The 21,450-nt window shown below is 43.9% G+C and overlaps 1 protein-coding gene and 1 pseudogene across 1 annotated transcript in view; both read left to right on the forward strand.

The window, feature by feature from the left end:
- The first annotated feature begins 3,169 nt into the window (after positions 1 to 3,169).
- The window catches only part of Tnfaip8l3 (TNF alpha induced protein 8 like 3), a 35,680-nt gene continuing 17,399 nt past the window's right edge, over positions 3,170 to 21,450 (forward strand). Inside the window, exon 1 of the mRNA XM_005316565.5 lies at positions 3,170 to 3,514. Within this exon, the coding sequence (XP_005316622.1) occupies positions 3,463 to 3,514 (52 nt within the window). The 5' untranslated portion in view covers positions 3,170 to 3,462. The remainder of the gene's footprint in view (positions 3,515 to 21,450) is intronic.
- On the forward strand, positions 20,863 to 20,948 carry LOC120887097 (small nucleolar RNA U13; annotated as a pseudogene).

Below are 21,450 nucleotides of genomic sequence, written 5' to 3' on the forward strand. Positions count from 1 at the left end.
GAGATGAGTTATTAAAAATGGTACTCCCCTGCCAAACCCTAGGGCTGTGGGCCACTCAGCCCAGAGAAAAAGGCAGTGGCAGAGCCCCTTGGCTTTCAAAGCACAGCAGCAGCCCTAGCGTGAGAGGAATCTCCCTCCCTCATGCTTCTGCTGAAGGTTTGCAGACAGCTCCCTTTCCATCCCACAAGAGGAGACAGGCAGATGAGTCACTGCACTGGCTCGGATTAAAGGAGTATTATTGTGTGAGCAGAAATGGATCTATTTTATTATCTGTTTCTTGACACCTTACAGATAGATATGCTTTTCCCACAAGACAGGCAATTTCCTTTGAAAGCCAACGATTTTGTTTGCTGAAGTTAAGAAATGACCAATGAGAATTACAAACTTGTGCATCTGAAGAGTTGCCAGGCTGAAAAGATGTAGTGGAAACACTGAGGGAGGTGGTTTATAACTCTCAGACTCTAGGTTTTCAAATTTGCAAAGTGATGCCACTCTTCTAAAAATATACAGAGGAAATGCAGAAACCCATTCCCCTTTTCACTTTCCTAAGAGGTTCCCCACACACACACTTTAAGAAAAATACCAGAATTGGTTTACAAAGGGAGATTCACCACTTCAGAGATTTCACTGTTTTTCGTAGGGATGATGGTCAGGGGATGCTATTTTAAGGACTTCCTTCTCTAACACAGATTTTTCCATTCTGAGAGGACAGATAAGGTATGTTCTACTAATGCTCCTCATTAAATTCACATGCATGCCAACAGTCATTTCCCTTTGTCTTCTTGTCCCATGACAACAGATTGCATATCATAGGAAATTGGAACGGAGACATTATTTGGTTTGGATCTCTCTTTTCCATTGTTTAATTCCACACTCAATCTTTCATTCTATGCCTGCCTCCTTTTGCAGAAATATACTACAAGTGAACATAGGAACAGCTAAATGAATAGGTATTGTTATTTTAAGTCTGATTTCATAGACTTTTTTAGGATGCTTTGACCAGTGCTTCCTCCTCCCCACCCACAAGCACTTATCTCTGGGCCAAAATGTACTGGTATTCCATAAAGACCTGATGACTGATGGGCTCATATGTGTTGTCAATGTGCATTCCCTTTTCTTGTCTACTGCTATCACATTCCAGTACAGGAGCATCCCTGTTTAAATTACTGCTGTTATACTTTATACATAGATGTGTCTGTGCAGCCCTTACTCTGTACCACCTGTCCACTGAAAACACACAAACAAAAACCAAAAACAACAACAACAAAACTCCCGCCAAGTGCAAGGAATGAAGTTCTAAGGCAAAAGAGAAAGTCTGACATTCCTGAACCTTGACACAGCCTTTTCAATCCAATGAATGCTGTTCCGTGAAGCTGTCACTGTTGCTTTACCTTAAGATAGAAAAGCTCTTACAGCAAACTTTTAAAACCATCCTAGCTGTTTGTTTTCTGAGTATTAACTTGCTTCTAAATTTTGCTATTACGTTTTTCTTTTCATTTTAGAAAGTGGTTTTAATACATTTTCTTGTTCCAAACAGGATCGATCAGATCAAAGAATGAAAGTTCTTTCTTCTTATCGAATATTAACTGTGTGCCAGGCATTAGGTAATAGCTTCCACACTCATTATTTAATTTACTCTTTTACAATCTCTCTATGAAGGAGATGCCAACACATGAGGAAAGAGAGAAGTGGGCCATTTGTTCTAGAGCATGCATCAAGTGTGGGGGCTCTTTTGACCATTTCGTCAACCTTCATCCAACTTGTATTACTAAGTCCATGAATTTGGTCATCCAGAAAATTTTTTCTTAGAACTCAAAGCAAAGTGTTATTTGCACTTGGTAAAGCTAGACCTTCACTTAATTAGGAGGGTAGCCCCAGCTAACCCAGAAGCCAAAACTCACTTGTTAAGTGACACTAGACCACAGCAGTTAGAAAGAGGTGGCCACATCAGAGAGTTACAACTTCAAGTCTCAGCTTACCCACTTTTTGGATATGAGATCACAGGGAAGTTATTTAAGACTCGGTTTCCACATCTGTAGAAATAGGTTAAATTCTACAAAATTGCCAACTTTCAATCATGTTTTTTTAACCTTCAAAAAGAATTTTCAAATGGTTCTACTTAAATTCATCACTGGTTCCTTATACAGATGAAATCAATGAGCACAGGAAACACTGTAAATGGAACCATTTAATGGACCCTGTATTACTGATTTCTTTTTACTCGGATCAATAGTTTGCAATTTCTTAACACTTTACATATATACACTTTATATATATAAGCTAGCGTGAAGTTGTGTAAATGTTGGAGCCTGTAAATTAGGGAGACAATAAAAATGCATGGATAATCAAGAATTAACAACTAAGGCCTCCCTGCTCTGTGCATTTCTCTCCTACTTTAGTCTCTTAATTAGTACATAAATTTACAAATGCTTTTCTTTCTTCCTTTTTTTTTTTGTTTTTTTGAAAGTGGAAGGAGAACATTGAGGAAGTTTTTTACATTGTTTAATCCCATCAACAAAATAAAGGTGTAAAATCAATTCTTGCCTCTCAATTTGGGAATACGAAGTGGTGGGGCAGCTTGATTGGCAGAATACGAAGTGGTGGGGCAGCTTGATTGGCAGAGCAGATCTTACCTTCCAGGCTAGGCAGTGCCTGGCCTCACCCAGCCATCAGAACCAGCTCCACAAGGACTTGCCTCACCTGTCCCGCCCAAGAACAGTTCGAGTTACCATTACTGGCCGTGTGTTGTTCCCTTCCTCGCTAGGTGCCAGGCCCTGTGCTTGGTCCCTCACATGAATTATTGTATTCACTCCCCACGACGTTCCTACGAGAAGGAAACTGCCATCCCTCTCCCCCTTTTCCCATCTTCCGAGTGAGAAAACAGACCCACACAGGTCTCGTCCAAGGACTCTGACCGGTGGACTCGGACTCGAACCCGGCCAGTCCTAGAACTCTGAAAACACCGAACCTCTTAAAAGCGGGTAGAGGCACTTTTTCACTTAAGAATCCTGCAAACTTGGCCACACCCAAGGAAAGGGTCTCTGCATCGCTGACCCGAACAACCTTGGGTTCCCGGCTTTCGGCGCTGGGCACCGAGGGTGGGGGAGGGAAGCGGGGTATTTAACCCCAGCCGGGAGCCCGCGGGGCGCCGGACGCTCCTCGGCGCTCGCGCCGCCTCTGCCTCCTCCCCACTCTCTCGGCGCGCCCCACCCTCCGCCCCGCGCTCGCCTAACGCAGGCACCGGCCGGCGGGCGCGGGGAGCGGGACACCGCTGGCGCTCGCCTCAGCGGAGCCGCCCCCTGGCCGCAGCCGCCGGCCACGCACTGCCCAACCCGCACCACCCGGACTCCAGCCACCCTGCTGCCCGCATCCAGTGCGCCGCGGCAGCCCGAGCCGGGACGCCGGCCCCAGCGCCCCGCAGACGGGCAGGCGACGGTGGACGTCCGGCCAACAGCCTGAAGCATGGATTCGGATTCCGGGGAACAGAGCGAGGGGGAGCCCGTGACCGCCGCAGGTACTGAGGGACCGCGACAACCCGGCTGGGAGGACTGGGACTGGAGAGGAGCAGAGACTGGGGCAGAAAATCTGGAGTGTTTCTCGGAGCTGCGGGACGGGAGGCCGATCCCTGTAGCCCGATCCCTTGCAGGCCAGGGCTGGGGATTGCTCGGCGCTTTGAGTTTGCTTTGGGCTTCCTCCCACCATCCCGTTGCACTTGGGCAGGCTGGAGGGAGAGGAGGTGCATTTGCCGATGGCTTTCAGTGCTGTGGGTCTCCCGCGGCGGGCTAGGGTCGCCCGGGCTGGGTGGGGGCGGGGAAGGGGTTGGGAAATCCGAGTCCTGTAGTTTGCTGCAGAGAGGGTTGCGAGACATCTGCCTTCTGAAATAACTTTCCAAGCGTCGGCCGGGTGCTCAAACCCGAGATGCCGGAGCCACGCAGCAGAGCAGATGACCGGGTCCCAGGGCGTGACAGGGGACACTGGAAAGAAAAGACCCCACGAGCGAACCGGCAGGAGTCAAGCCTCAGCTGGTGGCTGCGGTTCCCGAGGCTGATAAGCAACCCAGTGCAGAAGAGCTTGCGGTCCCTGCCGTGCAGCTGGCAAAGGAAGTACCCGAGGAGGGGTCCCCGAAAACAGACGCGGGGGCGCACTGGAACCGGGCGTCGCCTCTTAGAAGCGCCGCCGGCTTTTCACAATCGATAGTTATCGAAGCAATGGGAGGATGCTTACTTAGGAGAAAAAAATGAATGTCCTCCCCCGCCTCTCCCTGATACTGAGCAACAGGAGGAAGCCACCCACAACCGTGGGTCGACTTACCGCAGATTCTGCCCACCTCCACCAGCCCGCCCCGCCCCCCGCCCACAGGTCCAGGCACCTGGGACCCGCTTGCCCTCCTTCAGCGCCCCCAGCTCCCGTTGACCTATGCGTCACTGAAAGTTAGCCCTGTGCCTGTAGGCTGGGACCCTCCTGGTACAGAATGAGGTCTGGGTCCGATTCCCACTTTCCCCAGTGTTACACCTGAGTGCCAAGGGTGGGGACCAAATGACCTGAGGCACCTTCCGACCTGGAGTGGGTACAGAAAGGCTGGTTAAGGAGCCAGGCAACATAGCACCCCACATATTATTATTCCCTTTCGTCCACATAGCACCTAGCCTTGCGATTATCTACATTTTGTAGAGGTTCAGTGGTTAAAGGACTTGCCAGACTCACAAGGAGTAGCCAAGGCCCAATGACTCTCTTCTGCTGCACCATACCCCTCACAGAGCAGCTGTAGTCATCTCCTTTAGGTGGGCAGGTGGGAAGGAAGACTAGCAGAAAGGAAATGTGACACATCCCCAAGATGCCTGTATGTGAGGATTAATGTGTGTGTGCAAGAGCCACCTGCTTTGCGTAGATATGTGAGGATATAATTCATAAACTCAAGTCCTTCGCCTGCCTGTGTATCTTTGACTGTAAAGCACCAAGATTTGGCTTTACAGGTTGCTTATCGATCTTCTTTCATCATTTAAAAGTTCCAGTAAGTGTTTCGTGTACATCTAAGTATATTTCCAGAGCTCAAAGGGAAGGGGGAACACTGAAACTGACACTTTACTCTCTCAATCCCAGTAACTAGAATTCTTCATGCTACCTCTACTCCAACCTACAACCTCTTCTGGTGGCAGAAGTTAAGTATTGAGGGAGAGAGGCAAGAGGATAAAAATGCTTAGGATAAAGGAGGGAAAAGAAGTGGGGAGACAGGAAAACTCCAGGGTCTTTGGTATTTGGGGAAAAGGGGTGGGAAAGAGCTCCCATGCACCCTGGTGTCTTCTCCCCCAGCCTGCCTCAGTTTTGAATATCCCTGCCTGTAGATGTTCATGTCAGCTCGTGCCCAAAGCACCTCTGCACAGCTGACAGCAAATATTATCACTAAGGTCAGATGCATCTGATGAAGAACAGGGCAGCCAGTTCTCCGTGAGCATGCATCATTTGTTTGCACATTACTGTTTTCTGCCATCATTTCTTCTTTCTTCATGTGCTTGACTCTCACAAGTTGAATATTTTTTTGTAATGTCATGAGCCATTCTGCTAAATGGCATTCAGTCTCATTATTTTCAGTCTTAAAGTATTCTCCTTTGTGACATTGCTTTTTAAAACTAGATTCTAATTCTCCATCTTGCTTTGGCTGCATCCTATCAAATGGAAATTCTTGTTGCAGAATCAGACACCAGTTAATTGGCAGGTATGTTATCCATAGAGGTTGACCTTTGTCCTTAAGAGAAACTTGAAATTGATTTGTGGACCTGTGTCTTTTCAAGGTGAATGGGTCTGCAACTGAGAAAGATAACAGTGAGAATGTGTGAGTGTACGCGCCTTATAGGGAGTTGAGATGTAAGACTGCTACCTCCTCAATTCCCTTTTCTCTTGGAACTTGTGAAAAAGCCATAAAATGGACCTTGTAAGGTTAAGAGACAGAACTCTGGAATCATAAGTTTCCATTTGATGGGCAAGTTACTTAACCTCTACAACCTCAGTTTCCCCCTTTGTAAAGTGGGGATAACTATAATACCACAAGGAGGTTATAAGGATTATATAAAATAACACATGAAAGGTATTCCTAGTAATCATTCAATAAAATGGAGCTGTTATTTTGATTATCACTTGATTGGATTATTTGTAAGGCTACATCTAAATAGTGAACTCTAGTCTACTATAGTACACTAATTTGTAATAAACAGATCACTAGGTATATATAAAGCAGTTAGTAATATTGTCATTATGATCACATTACTATAATTACCTGAAGAGATATATTTTGAAACTTTTCCTTTTCAGCAGATGCATCCTGCATGTGTTTGTGTGTGTATGTGTGAGTAGAGATTTTTAGTTCACATCTCTTATCTGTATTCATCTTCCAGCTCAAGGTATGAAGATGGGGACAGCTTACCCTGCTACTTTCACCACCCTCTCCTCCAGCGCTAGGGAAAGTTGTGTAAAACAGAGAACCTCTTACTCAATCCACCTGCCAACCTAGAGATGGGACGGGTTCCTTCTTCCCTATGGCTTCAAATGAGAAAAGAGTGACAATGCCCTTCCCTCTGCTTCTTCTTTCCTTCCCCACCCCCAGAAATCTTACCCCTTTCAGATGGCAGGAGGCATGGGAGGTGCTTGCCTCCCTCCCTTCCACTTTTGTCCATCATGACCATCTCCCTGGTCTCCTTCCCATCACCTACTGTCTAGTTAGCAAGGCAGTCTTCACAGGCCACTCATTCTTTACCCCTTTGAAGAAGCTCTACCAAATCTTCCCACATCGTGCAGTGAAGATCCATCACACCCCGCAGAACAGAGGGTTGGGGGGCTGGGGATGAGATTTGTCTTGATCTGCATTTTTGTTTTGTTTTGTTTTTTGTTTTTTTAGGAAGAACAGGTTGATGCTTCTGTGTCATTCTGCTGCCTGCAGCTCTCTGCTGCCTTTCTGTCATTTTATGGTTCTTTCTATGATTAGGAAAGAGGCAGGGTTTATAGAACACTGGATTCATTCCAGAGACCCAACTTGGCAGTCTTCCCTTTGGCAAACCCACCATCCATCTCTCAGAAATCCTAGAGCTTGGTGTATTAACTTGAGAGTGATTAAGAGTCTTTCCTAAGAAGCAACAGGGGAGTAAACATTAGCCATGTCAGCTTTTTTCCCCATTCTGGTTTGGAAGACCAAGATAGTCTGCTGAAGGCATATGAGCTCCTTCCACCCACAACTAGGTAGTCCCAAGCAGTTAAGCTGATGGGTCATCCTTGTGCCTGGATGGGTGTTGCAGAAAAGCATTTCCAGCCAAGCACTGTGAAACATGGTTGTAATCCAAGCGATTTGGGAGGTGGAGGCAGGAGGATCACAAGTTCAAGGCCAACCTAGGCAACTTAGCAAGACCCTGTCTCAAACTTAAAAAGAGCTAGGGATGTAGTTCAGTGGCAGAGTACCCTGGGTTCAATCCCCAGGACCAGGGGGAAAAAAGAAAAGAAAGAAAAGCAATTCCACAAAAAGGGTGTCTGTGTATGATAGAGGGACTTCAAGAGGAAAAAAAGAACTAGAAACAGCCAACCCCTAACTCTGCCCTTCCTATCTCTATAAGTCCTCAGCTTGGTCCAGGTGAAAAAGTAACAAGGAGTAGATAGATTCAATGGGTAGTTTCAATAGGACATTTCAGGAGGCAGACACAGCTTGAGCAGAGGCACAGAAAAAAGGGAGGCAATTGGAGGTGAGGGCATATTATACGAAGAATTATAAACTTGATTCTGATGGTAGCTGGGGAGACAGAACCCATGATTGTTAAGCAGAGACATGACCAAATGAGAGCTGGGTATTCTGAAGGTGTGTTTGGCAGAGATACAGACATGCAGGGATTGCCAAGTCTTGGAGCCTCAGCTTCCAGGGTGTGGCCACAATATCTGAAAGGGTGGTAGCACTAAGGCAAGGCAGAAGAGGAAGGATGCAAATGGCATTACAGAGAAATCAACAACAGAAGTTAGTAACAGATTGTACAGAAGGAGTGGAAGGAGAGTGGAAGGAGATGGTGGCATGTTGAGTTGGGGTGAGGGCAGAACAGCTGAGTGGAGATGTTCTGCAGGCAGAGATATGTAGAAGACAGACTCTGCCACCCTATACATGCTCACTAGCACTGGGTACCTCTTTTTCCTGTAGACACTTGGCAGTAATGTTTTGGTTAAAGGGTCTTTTCCTCTTTAGACAGCAGACTCCGCAGGTACCTTCGTTTGGAAGGATTGTGAGGTTTAGGGATTTTCGATTCCCATGGTTGGGTTCCTGATAGAGGTCATTGAGTAATCTTTGTTGACAGATTGATGATGGATAGATTGGCCAACTAAGGGCAGGGACTGCATGGGGATGATGTACCATTGGCTGTTAGTCATATTCCCATTTCTTATTCCTGTTTTTGAAATTTGCAAGATTTCAGACTTATCCACACAAGGAGCTGTAGCTGCTTTGAGAGTCAAGACCATGACTTGTACTTCTTCATGTTCCCAAGATGTTACTGGGCTGGTAATGAATAAGCATTTTGAGGAGCCTCTAGAAAACTTTTCACTTAAAAATCAGACCAGCAACCAGAAACCTGTTCTATAAATTAGAACTGCCAGAGTTTTCCTTCAGTGTTGTGCTGTGTTGTTTCCGGGGTTTTAAGATTTCTTGCACTGTCTTGGACTCTGTTAGAAATTATGGGGAATGTGAATAGAGATAAGAACACCGCCTGTTCTGTCCTCCCAAGCTTGAAATTGGATGGGGAGGCAGTACATAGGTACCGATAGTCACAGCTAAGCCAGTGTGTGAAAACTCCTGACCTCCTTTGCCTAGGGTTACACCCTCAACAATGTTACTGTTTATGTGTTCTCCCTTGGCACCAGCCACTTAATATTACATATTTTAAAGTTGTTCTTGTACTGGACTATTAGTTAGCTCCCTTAGGGCAAGGAATGGATCTTTTTCTTCTGTATTACCTACCGCCACACCATCCAGGTGCCCTAAACACAGTAGCAGGATGCTGGCTAGCTGGATAGATAGATGGATGCAATATGCATGGATTGATAGTGTTGTAGGTTGGTTCCCCAGGAAGTAGATTCTGAGGCAGAGGTTATCATGTAGAAGGATTATTTGGAACTTTTCTTAGGATTAATACCTGCAGAAGGGAAGCGGGGGAGGGAGCCAGACTGGGCAGAGGGAGAAGCTGAGCAGCAATGTAGACCCAATGACAGCCCCAGAAGAGCCCACAGAAGGCTCTAAAGCTAGATGGTCCTTCAGAGATGTCCTGAGATGGGATGAGGGACTCAGACCTTCTAATAATGTGTGACTTTGAGTCAGACTGTTCCCTTCAGTTGTGGGCTTCTGCAGGCACAGCTCCTAGAAACTTGTGGAGGAAGTCCTTCATTCCTGAAGGGGATCTAGATAATACATGATAGCACAATGACCTACCTCATTCTTTAGGGAAGTTTCAATAGTGGAAATGGCCCTGTCTACCAGCTGAATTCAGTGGATGGCTGTTGAGCTGCTAACTTTACTAAGACCTCTTTAAGACAGTGAAGACTGCTGGATTAGATTAGTCATCCTAGACCTCATAGCTCTGCACTCAACTGTTCAGTCCCCACAATCCAACAGATATTGGTAGATCATCATTTTTGTTCAGAGAGGTGCTGGGTGCTATGGTAGTATACAGAAATGAAATTAGATGTGGTCCTGCTTTCAAGAAGTTTGTAGCTGTGTTAGGGAGAGAAAAACACTCACCCAAAACGAACTGTAAGATTGGGTTGCACCAGCAATAAATAATGTAGGATTTGGCAAGTGGGGCAATGTGGTTTTGGAGTTTTATGGGAAGGCTTCTGGAAATGGAGAATGTGTGCAATATGTACATATAAAGCTCTATTTCCTATGCTATTTTTCCCTTTAAAATATATATATAACACCTGCTTTTTCATTTGTCAGCCAAACTAAATTATAGTCACACTTTCCATTAGCACTTTTCTGTTTCATTTTCCTCCAGAGTTACCATTGACTCCTTTTGGAATCCACATGTAAATCTCTATAAAAATACTATATAAATAATTTTGTTTTGTTTTCAGTCACTTGCCTTCCAACTCTTTATGTAAAATGCCTGTGTAAGTGGGTGTTTGGGCTGTATTCTATACAAGTATAGAAATAAAAGGGTAGGATGGGGGGGTGTGACTCAGTGGTAGAGGGCTTGCCCAGCATGAGCCAAGCCCTGGGTTCAATCCCCAGCACCACCGAAACAAAGAAGAAAAGAAGGAAGAATTTCAAATATAAACTTCTTCCAATAACCCCCCCAAAAAAAAAACATATAAGAAGAGTGAATACTCTTTTCCTTCTGCATATACTAAAGTATAATATGTTTTTTAATACATCAGAAATGTTCTTTTTAGGCAACTGTATGGCACAAATTCTGAGGCTACTTTAGAACAATCTTCACGTTCATCTTGGGTTTCCTAAACATCATTGCCTGGGAATAAATTTGAGCCCGTTCATGGAAAATCTACCAGTGTGCAGACTATAAAAATGGAGGGCTTGGCAGCACAGAAAGTGCTAGACACACCCTAATAGAAACCAGGATTTTGTAATTCAGTTCTCAGGCAGGGCGGGGGGAGGCACTTTAGTGGTATCCAATGTTGCTTTAAACTGTGGAAAAACCACAAGGGCAACCACTGGCTGCTAGGTTCTGTTTCAAAAGTAAAATATGCTTTCTGTGAACTGTTGTAGCCCCCAAAAGGAAGCATGTTAGCAATACAAAGCCAGTGGAGACCCCCTGTTTATATTTTTATAGTAAAGGCATTCAGTTTCACATGAGGCAGAAAATTCTGTAAAGAGCTATTGCTGGTGAACATGTATTTCCCATGCTCCTGATTTGAGGTCTGCGGGTTCTGTGGGGGAAGGTAAGCAAATATGGAATAGAATAGAGGAGGGAGGAATGGTAGCTATCTGCGGCAGCTTTCCTACCACATTTGAGGCCTAGTTCCTTGATTTTCTGTGGATTGGATTGATAAAATCAGGGAGGAAAGACTGGGATAAGAGTTGCCTGGTAAGAGAAACTAGAGTTTTAAAGAGTTGTGGTCAAACAAGATGAGAAACCACAAAGATGGTCTTGCCAGCTAAGGGCCATCCCTAGAGGGCTGATACTGGTGAAATAATAGTGATATATTACATTTTTATTATTTATCTTATATTTACCAAGAACTTTCAATGTCTTAGAGACTCAGTTAATTGTATAGTATTTAACCCTCATACCAAGCCATTTTCTGGGCTAAGGACTATAAATAGTCCCATTTTCTAGATTAGGAAATGGAGGCACAGAAAGGTAACTTGCTCAGAATTACACAGTTCATACATGGAAATGAATCCAAAGATGCTTCTGTTGTAAGGGGAGGACTACATAGTTGGATTGATGGATGCCACCAGGCTGCTTTTCATCCTCATTCAACTTCCATAGTGCCCAGAACCCTGACCCTGGGGCTCCCTCTGTTACTTAGGGCATTGTATCTCATGATGTTATAAGCTGCAGACATTCCCTGCATTAACCCAATAACACACAGGCATGGATCGGCTGGTTTAGGATCCAGAACAGGGGCTCGTAAAGGGTGTTTGGGGAGGTTTCTTAGTCTGTTTTTCTGTGGCTATCACAGAATACCTAAAACTTGGTTATTTATAGAGAAAAGAAGTTTATTTTGGCTCACAGCCCTAGAGGTTGGGAAGGTCAGCATCTGATGGTTGAATCACCACAGAGTAGGAAAATAGAAGGGCAAAAGGGCACGTATGAAAGAGACAAAACACAAGGGGCAGCCTCACTAGGTAATGACCCACTTTCATGGCAACTAATCCAGTCTCAAAGAGGATGTTAACCTATACATGAGGGCAATGTCCCCCTCACCAGGTCACTTCTTAAAGGTCCCACCACCTGTCAGTACTATTACTTTGGCAATTAAGGTTCAACAGAGTTTTAGAGGGAATAAAACATATTCAAACCACTGAAGGAGAGAAGAAGGGGAGAGTCAGCACAAAGCATCTGCCAGGGAGAAAAGGTCCTTGAAAGACCTCAGAGCCATGGGCATCCCTCATAGGGGTCTGGTGAGAGGAGAGAGAGAGGAAAAAAATATATGGTCAACAAACAGAGTGAAGAACAATGCCAAAGACAAATGTTCCCTTTTCAGAGTGGACTTAAGTTGGGTCTAATTTTGTTCACACCAACATTTAGAGTAATTTCAGATGTAGACTCTGCAGGGCATGGTGACCACTTGGACTACATGGGAGAGAAAACTCGAAGCTGAGGCTGCAGCATTAGTGGAAAGAAGCTGAGATTCTGTGCTAGATGGCTCATGTTTAGTTTCCAGAGTTGTCTCTAAGTTTTTGATTTTTAGTGACATTATTTTCTGACCACAAGAGTGCAAACTCAAGGTGGACTATGTGAAAACAGTACAAAGAAGAAAACTGGATTGAGCCACAGAAGCAAATGTAGTTTTTCCAAAGAAAAGAGAGTAGTTCAAAAGGAACCCTGAAAAGATGGGAAAGAAGAGGGTTTGATAAGAGAACAAGAGTCACCCTTCTGAAATGTTTACGTGGGGATCCAAAAAACATCTGGCTGCCCTGCAACTGGAGAGCACATTCTCTAGCTTGTCTAACCTCTCCCCCAAACACACAACTTAAAAAAATAGGATCAGAGGCATTTTAGGTTTTACAATATCAAAAGATTGCTGCTTTTTTTCCCTTCTGACACCTTCCACTGTGTTCTTATCACCCCTACCTCTTGCCTCCTTTTCCTGTCTTAAGTTTCTTCATCCTAAGTGTATCCATGCAGAGATCAGACCACCACAGCCCCCCACACCTGCACTTGGCCCAGCAGCCTCCTGCCCTGCACGCCCACTCCCCTTTCTCACATTTGAGATGGGGTTGGTAGGTTTTTACAATGTCCAGTGACAACTTGAAAGGTAAATTTACTTTGATATTTAATAGCTACTAGCTTCAAGAGACAATTTATTGGCCTCTGATTCTCCAATTATGTTTTATTTTTCTTTGGATTAATTTTTAATTGTAAAGAAATTGGGAAATTTGTTTATCTGCATTAGGCCTCTCTACCTTCAGGATTTAACTTCATATTTCATTGATTAGTTCTTGTTAAATGACACTGGCAGAGCTAAGTTTAAACGGATTTCCATAATCCCAACCTCACCCCCATTTTTTAAAACATTTTACTTCCCTGCCTGTATATCATCCTGATTTCCCTGTGCTTTTCCTCCATGGCTACTGCTATCTCCCTCATAATTACCCTCTTGGCTCCTCCCCTACCCCCCACCCCCCCATGGCTGTGTCCCCCACCAAGGGGTCTTGGCCTTACTCTTTTCTGACAAAACATTTTCTTTTGGAAAAGCCCATTCATTTTCATGACATGAAACTGAAGATTCCCTGAAGCCAAAGTCCAGCTCAGTCCTATTCCTGATCAAGATTCTCATTTTCCAGAGACCTTGGGCCTTTCCTCATGGTTCAGGAGAGACCTCAGCACAGTGAATCCAGACCATTGTCTTTCCCTCACCTTTCCCTGCTCTGCCAGAAGCCACCAAGTCACCCAAAGTAAACTCTTAAGAACTCATATATGAAATATCCTTCACATATGATCTCTTAGCAAAACCATGACATGGATAAGGCAGGTATTATTAATGCCAATTTACAATAAAGAAACAGAGTCAGAGACATTGAATTATCCCAGTTGCAAAGCAAGTGGCGCTTTTTACTATTTAAAACTGTCCCACATGGGTACCATGGTGCACACCTGTAAACCCAGCAACTCAGGAGGCTGAGGTAGAAGGATCACAAGTTCAAGGCCAGCTTCAGCAAGCAACAAGACCCTCAGCAACTTAGACTCTGTCTCAAAATAAAAATAAAAAGGACTGGGTATGGGCTGGGGTTGTGACTCAGTGGTGGAGCACTTGCCTAGTACTCATGAGGCCCTGGGTTTGATTTTCAGGACCACATAAAAATAAAATAAAGGTATTGTGTCCACCTACAACTAAAAATATTTCTTAAAAATAAAAAGGACTGGGGTTGTAGTTAAGTGTAAAGTGCCCCTGGGTTCAATCCTCAGTGCTGGGAAAATAAATAAATAAATAAATAATGAACTGCTCCAAAAGTCAGGAATTAGAAAAACAGAACTCAAAATACAGCCTAAATAAACAATTTCAATATTCAATATTAATTTACTGAATAATTAAATATATAATGATATTTTCACATAGTATAATATTTTATTCAGCTGTTATTCAAATTTTATTAATTTGAAGAACATTTAATGGTATAGGGAAGTGTTCACATTATAATGTTACACAAAAAAGGATCAACAATCAATTTTTTTAATATTTATTTTTTAGTTGTAGATGGTCACAGTACCTTTATTTTATTTATTTATTTTTATGTGGTGCTGATGATTGGCCCCAGGGCCTCGGCATGCCAGGTGAGCGCTGTACCGCTGAGCCACAACCCCAGCCCTGAAAAGGGTTTTTTTTATTAATCTTTTTTATTTTGGTAGGGTTCTTTTTTTTGTTTTGTTTTGTTTTGGGGGGGTCAAACCGAGGGCTTTGCGAATGCAAGGCAGACGCTTTGCCACTCAATTTTGTTTTATGTATGTATATACATATATGCATACACACATACCTCTGTCCACACACCCTTTTGTATATGGAGTAGAGAAGAAACACCGCTCACATTCACACACACAACCACTTAAATTATTTTTAATGCTCAAACAAAATAAATCACTCCAGGTGAAAAATTTATTAGTAATTTTAATTTCCTTCTTGGTTCTCTTCTTCCAGATTTTTTTCTCAATAAGTGTACATAGCTTTCAGCAGGAAATGTTTTATAAGCAACAACCAAGGGCTGGGTGTGTGCTCCATGGTAGAGTGCCTGCTTAGCTTGTACAAGACCCTGAGTTCCATCCCCAGCACCATAAAACAAAATAAAAGCAACATCCAAGAGTGATCCAGCAGTCTGGTCCACTGCTAGTCCTTCTGACTTTCTGGCAGTCTCGTCCCAGTGCCCTCCTTCCTCTCCCTTCAATCTTATTCTTGTCCCAGTTCCTCTTCTTCCTCTGTCTTTTCTTCCAGGTGCTCTCATGGGCTTCCCCTACCCACCTAGTGGGGATCATCCAGACTCTGTCCTCAGCCCTCTTCCCGCTCATCAATGACCTGACTTCAGCTCCCTCTTTCTCTGGTGCCTCCACCCATCACCATCCTCTCCTATGGGCCCCACCTGGACATGAAGAAGTGTGGACAGGTTAGGTAATGAAGTCATGTATTTGAGGTCACAGACCGGCCAACAGCACTGTGCTTTGCAGGCTAATAGGACCTGCTGGGTGAGCTTGTGGACACAGCCTTTTTGGCTTTCTTGAAATGTGAACTTGCAGTTGTTTGCTGACTAGCATGTGAACACCTGGTGTCTCTGACCCTCACTCTCTCTGTGACCCTTTTTCTATAATTCATTCTTGTCCTAAGTATGAGTAATATTCATTTATATATTTGGATTTTATATTACTTCTAAAATTAGGGGGAAAATAAGAACATTTAAAGTTTGTTTTAACAGGATTATTAGCTTTCAGGTTGCCACCATCAACATGAGTCCATCGTTCTCCCCCCAAAAAAATTCATTGAGGAATTGTGTGATATTAAGTATAATGTAATTAGACAGAAATTTAATTGAAGATTTCTTGTATATTTTGGAGCTGAAAATAAGAGACCATATGGTAGCCCCAATTCTTTATTTTCTCCCTACCTCCTCATTCCACTCTAGCCTACCAAACAGAGGAAGCCCTATCAAGAAACTTGTAGGAAAAAGAAGTGCTCACTGGTTAGGCTCACATTTATCAGCAACTTAACCCAGTTGTAACTTAGTCCCAATCACCATTGGTGATTGGTATTCCCTATCAGCCAGGATTTTGTCTATATTTATTTTATTGGTTCATGTTATTAAAAAACTATTATTTTAACCCCTTTTCATATACAAAAACTATAATAGACTATTATCTCTCTCTCATTTAAAAAATCACTTAGTTTTCAAGTGGAAAGCAGTTCCCTTATTATTAAGAAACCGTCTCTCCTAATTATCTGCAAATGAGTGGATATGACCAGTGCCATTTTTAAAGGAGAGATCAGAGAAGATGAGGCAGAATGAGATAAGAAAAACAGGCATGGTGCTAAGAGCGATACACAGCACATGCTAGGCCCAGCGAGTGCAGTAAGATCATGGGCTATTCCCAAGTACCCCTCACCCAGATTTTCCCCTCACCCAGGAGTAGGTGAATAATGAGATGAGGCTCAGGGATGGGTAAAGAAGTGTTTCTAACTCTCCTGGGTGCTTTGTTGTTTTGTTAAAACAAAAAAATCTGGGGAATGTAGCCCAATGGTAGAGCAATTGCCCAGCATGCGTGAGCCCTGAGTTCAAGCCTCAATACCTCAGAAAAGAAAAAGAAAAACTCCACATAAAAATATCTCCATCAAATTCCCATAGCCCCATGAGAGTGGAACGTAGTCTGAGCAACGTATGAATCTGGATGATAACTACAAGGTAACTAGAAGAATCAAGGCCAGGCAAGAAACAAGGAGTCACAGGCCTGATAGTCAGGACATCAGGGGCATGTGGCAGGGGTGCCATAAGACAGGCCCATTTTCTCCAAAGTCATTTGGCCTGCAGCTGGTCATCCAGTCATTGCTGCCCTAGCTTCTGTGGGCCCCTCCTCCTGGAGGAATAGTCTCTCTGAACCTTAAAAAGTCTGAAGCTTAGAGAAAAATGTGCTTCCCTGTGGAGCCCTATCCCTCTTGCCCCCCACCCCTGCCACAAGCAGTTCCTCCTCCTGACTTTTCCTCATCCTCCCCAAACCCCTGGTCCCAGCTCTCTGCCTCCTCCTGCTGTCCCCTTCTCCTGCAGCATTTGGGACACTAGAAATTCCTCTTCATTTCCTTAGCCTTAGGCCCCTATCCTCCCTCACGAGCCCTCTGGGCATCAGAGGGACTAGGACGGCAGAAACTCCAAACAGTGTGGCCATTCCTGGAGACTAGTCCTGAAGTAAAAGTCTTAAAAGCTTCCAGAAAAATCAATCAGGCCTTTTACCAACATACTTGTATTCTAAAGAGCAACCAGAGTGCTAGACAACAGTGGTACAATGTCTCTGCATCCTCCAGGTAAATGATTCCTGACCGAGTTCTCAATCCAGCGCAGCCACCTGTCAAGTGCATAAGTGGAATAAAGTCATTGTGAGACATGGTAGATATTGCTTACATTTTTAAATAGTTGCACTTTAAGTGTATATAGAAGAACCTACATCATATTTTCTGTTTTGCTTTAGCCCTTTCTTCTCTGGCGTTTTAAGGTAGTTTATTGATATCTGTGCTAGTCACAGTGCTGCACTGGAAACCAGGTAAGATATAAAGAAAGAGGAGCCATAGAATCTGAGAACCAAGAGACAGACACAGGGAGAAGAGGCGAACAAGGAAGGAGAAGCTGGGATGACAGCCTATATCAGATGTAGAGGGAAACATGCCCAGATATGAGGTACGGGGACGGGACAGGGTTCCCAGGAGTACCTCCAAGGAAAAAAATGGAAGTAGTCAAGTAGTTGATGTGTTTGAATTTATCAGGAAAAATTTTATATTCAGCTGGAAACTTTGGGAGTGAGTAAGCTCCAGACATATAGAAAACTAACCAGAAGACAAACAAGAAGTGTTAACTCCTGGGAAAACAAGACGAATAAGAAAGGAAATGCAGACTGCCATGACTAAGCTGTGAGTGGCATCTAAATCCCAGTCATATAATTGCTGAAGTGTGATTTAACCAAATGTTGAAAGAGAACCAAATTGGAAGGTGGAAGGAGAAATGAATGAGGAAGAGAGCTAAATTCTCTTCTTCCATAGCAGGAAATTGAAGTCAATAAAATCAAGAACTAACAGTATAAGCATGTAATTTAAATACATAGAGGTAATTACTCATCGAAACCGCTAAAACAGCTCAAAATGTTTTCTCTTTAAAGAGCCAGCGTCAGAGGCAGGCCAGAAGAGGCCACATTTTGTTTTTGACTTTGAAAGTAATAATGTACTGTGTATTACTTTGAAAATAAAAATTTTAAAAAGTTAAAAAAATAAAAGTAGCCAGTTAGTCTAGGGAGTAATGTGGCAAACATAGTCCAACTTTCCCTGGTCCCTCTCACTGGGGAAGGAGCACGGTGATGGGGCCTCAGGCCCCCAGTTGGAGGAAATAGGTTTCAGTGTCCAAGGATATGCCAGTTCCCCTTACCATTACTGTTCCTGACGTGAGTGCGAATGCCTTTCAATAAAATGTCAGGACTAAGAGATATACATTCATATAATGAACATTTTCTGTGTTTCAATCCTGGAATGCAGCTGCTGGGAACATGAATAAACCACGATTCCTGCCCTCTGGGAGCTCACAGACTGTTGGGAAGATGAAGTTGCACATCTAGCTAGTGGATGATTAATGGATGATAGATTGCTATACAAGGGAATGAGTGTGCTGGAGGGCAGCTAAGGGCAGAGAAATCACCCAGAGATCCAAGGTCCTTCAAATGGAGCCCTGGAGGTTGAGTAGGAATTGGGCTGGGAGGAGTTAAGTTGTCCACGCATGGGGGACTGAATGTGCAGAGACAAAAGGGACAAGGCATGAGAGAGCCTGGTACAGGTAAGACCAGAGTGCAGCCCAGAGTTGAAAACTCAGACATGTATTGGGTGAACAGTAGATAGATCATCAGCTCAGCGGCCTGTGCCCTGCTCTAGAGGCTTCTTCTTTATCCTGAAGGTTTTGGGAAGCTAGTGAAGGTTCCTTCTAAAGGACTAACATGATCCAAGCTGCACCCAGGCTTGGAAGCTGGGGTAGAGAGATGAGTGAGGAGGCAAATAAGCATTCAGGTGGGTAATAATGAGGATCTGTGCCACGCAGTGTGTGAGGAAAACAGATGCATTTGAAGATAATGAAGGGAGCTGAATAGACTGCTGGTACCCCACTAGATGTGGGAACTAAAGGAGAGAAATAAGGCAAGGATGGCCCCCGGATTCCTGTCTTGACATGAGGCAAGGGGCAGTCACACCTAATACCAGGAGAGGGCTTCTGGGGGTAAAGAAAGAAGATGATGAGATTTTGAACATGTGGAGGTTGATGGGTCTGGGAATACAGGTGGAGAAACCAGGCAAGCAGTTAGAAATGGGGTGGACCTCTGGAGATAAGACTGGATTGAGGACATATTGAGAAGGGATCAACACATGGAAGAGGAGTGGCACCTATCACTCACAGAGAGCGTGTGGTGGAGAAGGCCTTAAGGAAACCCAGGAGAACACACAATCTTAAGGCATTGTCAGAAGAAGAGGAGCCCAGAAGGAGTCTGAGAAGGACCCAGAGTTGTGATCAGGAAGACAGAGACTTGCTGGAGGCCAGGTTAGATGAAGACTGAGAAGTAGGTGTCTCAGGGCAATCCCCTTGGCGTTTTCTGTCCTGGATTACAGGATAGTTAGCATACCTGCTCGCTCCCAACAGCCTGAAAAACACCCACTCACACTGTGAAAATAAAAAATGCCCTCCCATGTTTCCAAACACTTCTCAGAAATAATTAAAAGACCATTTGGTAGGCCAATAAATAAATGAGAAAATGTTCAATATCATTAGCCATCAGTGAAATGCAAATCAAAACAACGAGAGACCATCTTACTCCAATTAAAAATGTCTATTTTTTAAAAAAGTGTAATCTCATACACTATTAATGGAAATGTAAATTAGTACAACCACTATGGAGAACTGTGTGGAAATTCCTTTTAAAACTAAAATTAGAGGTCTGGGGCTATAGTTCAGTGGTAGGGAGCATGCCTAGTAAAACTAAAACTGGATCTACCACATGATCCAGTTATCCTACTCCTGGGTATATCCAAAGGAAATGAAGTCAGCATACAAAAGAGAAACTTGCATATCCATGTTTATTACACTGCTATTCATAATAGCAAAGATATGGAATTAGTCTAGATGCCTGTCAACAGATGAATGGACAAACAAAATGTGGTACATATTGGGGCTGGGGATGTGGCTCAAGCCGTAGCGCGCTCGTCTGGCATGTGTGCGGCCCAGGTTCGATTCTCAGCACCACATACAAACAAAGATGTTGTGTCCACCGAGAACTAAAATAAATAAATAAATAAATTCTCTCTCTCTCTCTCCCCCTCTCCCCTCTCTTTAAAAAAAAAAAAAAATGTGGTACATATACACCATGGAATATTATTCAGCCATAAAGAGGAATGAAATCTGTCATGTGTAGCAAAATGCATGGAGCTGAAGGGTATGATGATAAGTGAAATAAATCAGACACAGAAAGGAGAATACCACATGTTCTTTCTCAAATATGGAAATGTATTTAGAAGAGGATCCAAATGTAGAATACTGATTACTAGAGACTGGGAAGAGGGTTGGGGTTGGATAAAGAGAGGCTGGATTTGATCAGTGGACACCATATGCATATATGCATATTGAAATATCACATTGAACTCCTTCAATATGTATAACTAATACGTTAATCAAAAATAAAACCAAAAAGTGAGCTATACAATAAAATAGTATTCAGCAATCCAAAAAAAAAGAAGAAAAAAAGAAAGAAAGAAGAGAAGGAGGGAAGGAAGAAAGGAAGAAGGGAAAAAAAGAAAGAAGAAAAGAAAGAAAAAGAGAAAAGACCATTGATGGCATTGGTGACAGCAGTAACTATCAAGTTCCGAGTGAAAGCCAGGGAAGGACAAAACCACAGTTCCCCAGGCTGATCAGTTGCCGTTTGCTTTTGGAGATTTAAATTCATTATCAAGATCCTTTGGTTCATAAGCGTGATGATTGGGTATTCATGCTATCATGTGAGATGTGCCTTCCTCTAAACATTGTTACCCGCCTGACAAAAAGAAAAAAAAAAATCATCATCAAGTTCCTGACACATGTTGGTGGCACAACAGTCAAAGGTGCCCCATCCTGAAACTGCCAGGGAAGAAGCCAATGAAGCCAGGCTGGAGGTCCTTGAGTAAGCCCCACTGTGGGGAGGTGTTGCTGGGGGACAGTAAGTGATACTTGGATCTAGGGAGAAGATACACAAAGCAAAATGGGGTGATCCTGGAGGAAGGATGAGCAACTTCTCTTGGAGACACAGGGATGCCAGGCCTAGTGGGAAGAGCTGGCCTTGAGGTTTCCAGACAGTTCCCACAGGCAGCTGCATCAGTGCTTGCTGGGGCTGGAAGGCCTGGCAGGGTTACCAGTCTGCAGCTTAGTCTGTGGGCACTGAGGCCAGCACAGGAAGAGGTATGGGGAGAGCCAACATGCCCCATGTGCTCTGTGGTCAGCACAGGATGAGGCCTGGTTGGGGAGTCAAGGGCCCCAAAGAAACGGGGGAGAAGGAGGCATGCTGG

This window comes from Ictidomys tridecemlineatus, chromosome 5, assembly GCF_052094955.1.
Source record: "Ictidomys tridecemlineatus isolate mIctTri1 chromosome 5, mIctTri1.hap1, whole genome shotgun sequence".
NCBI lineage: Eukaryota > Metazoa > Chordata > Mammalia > Rodentia > Sciuridae > Ictidomys > Ictidomys tridecemlineatus.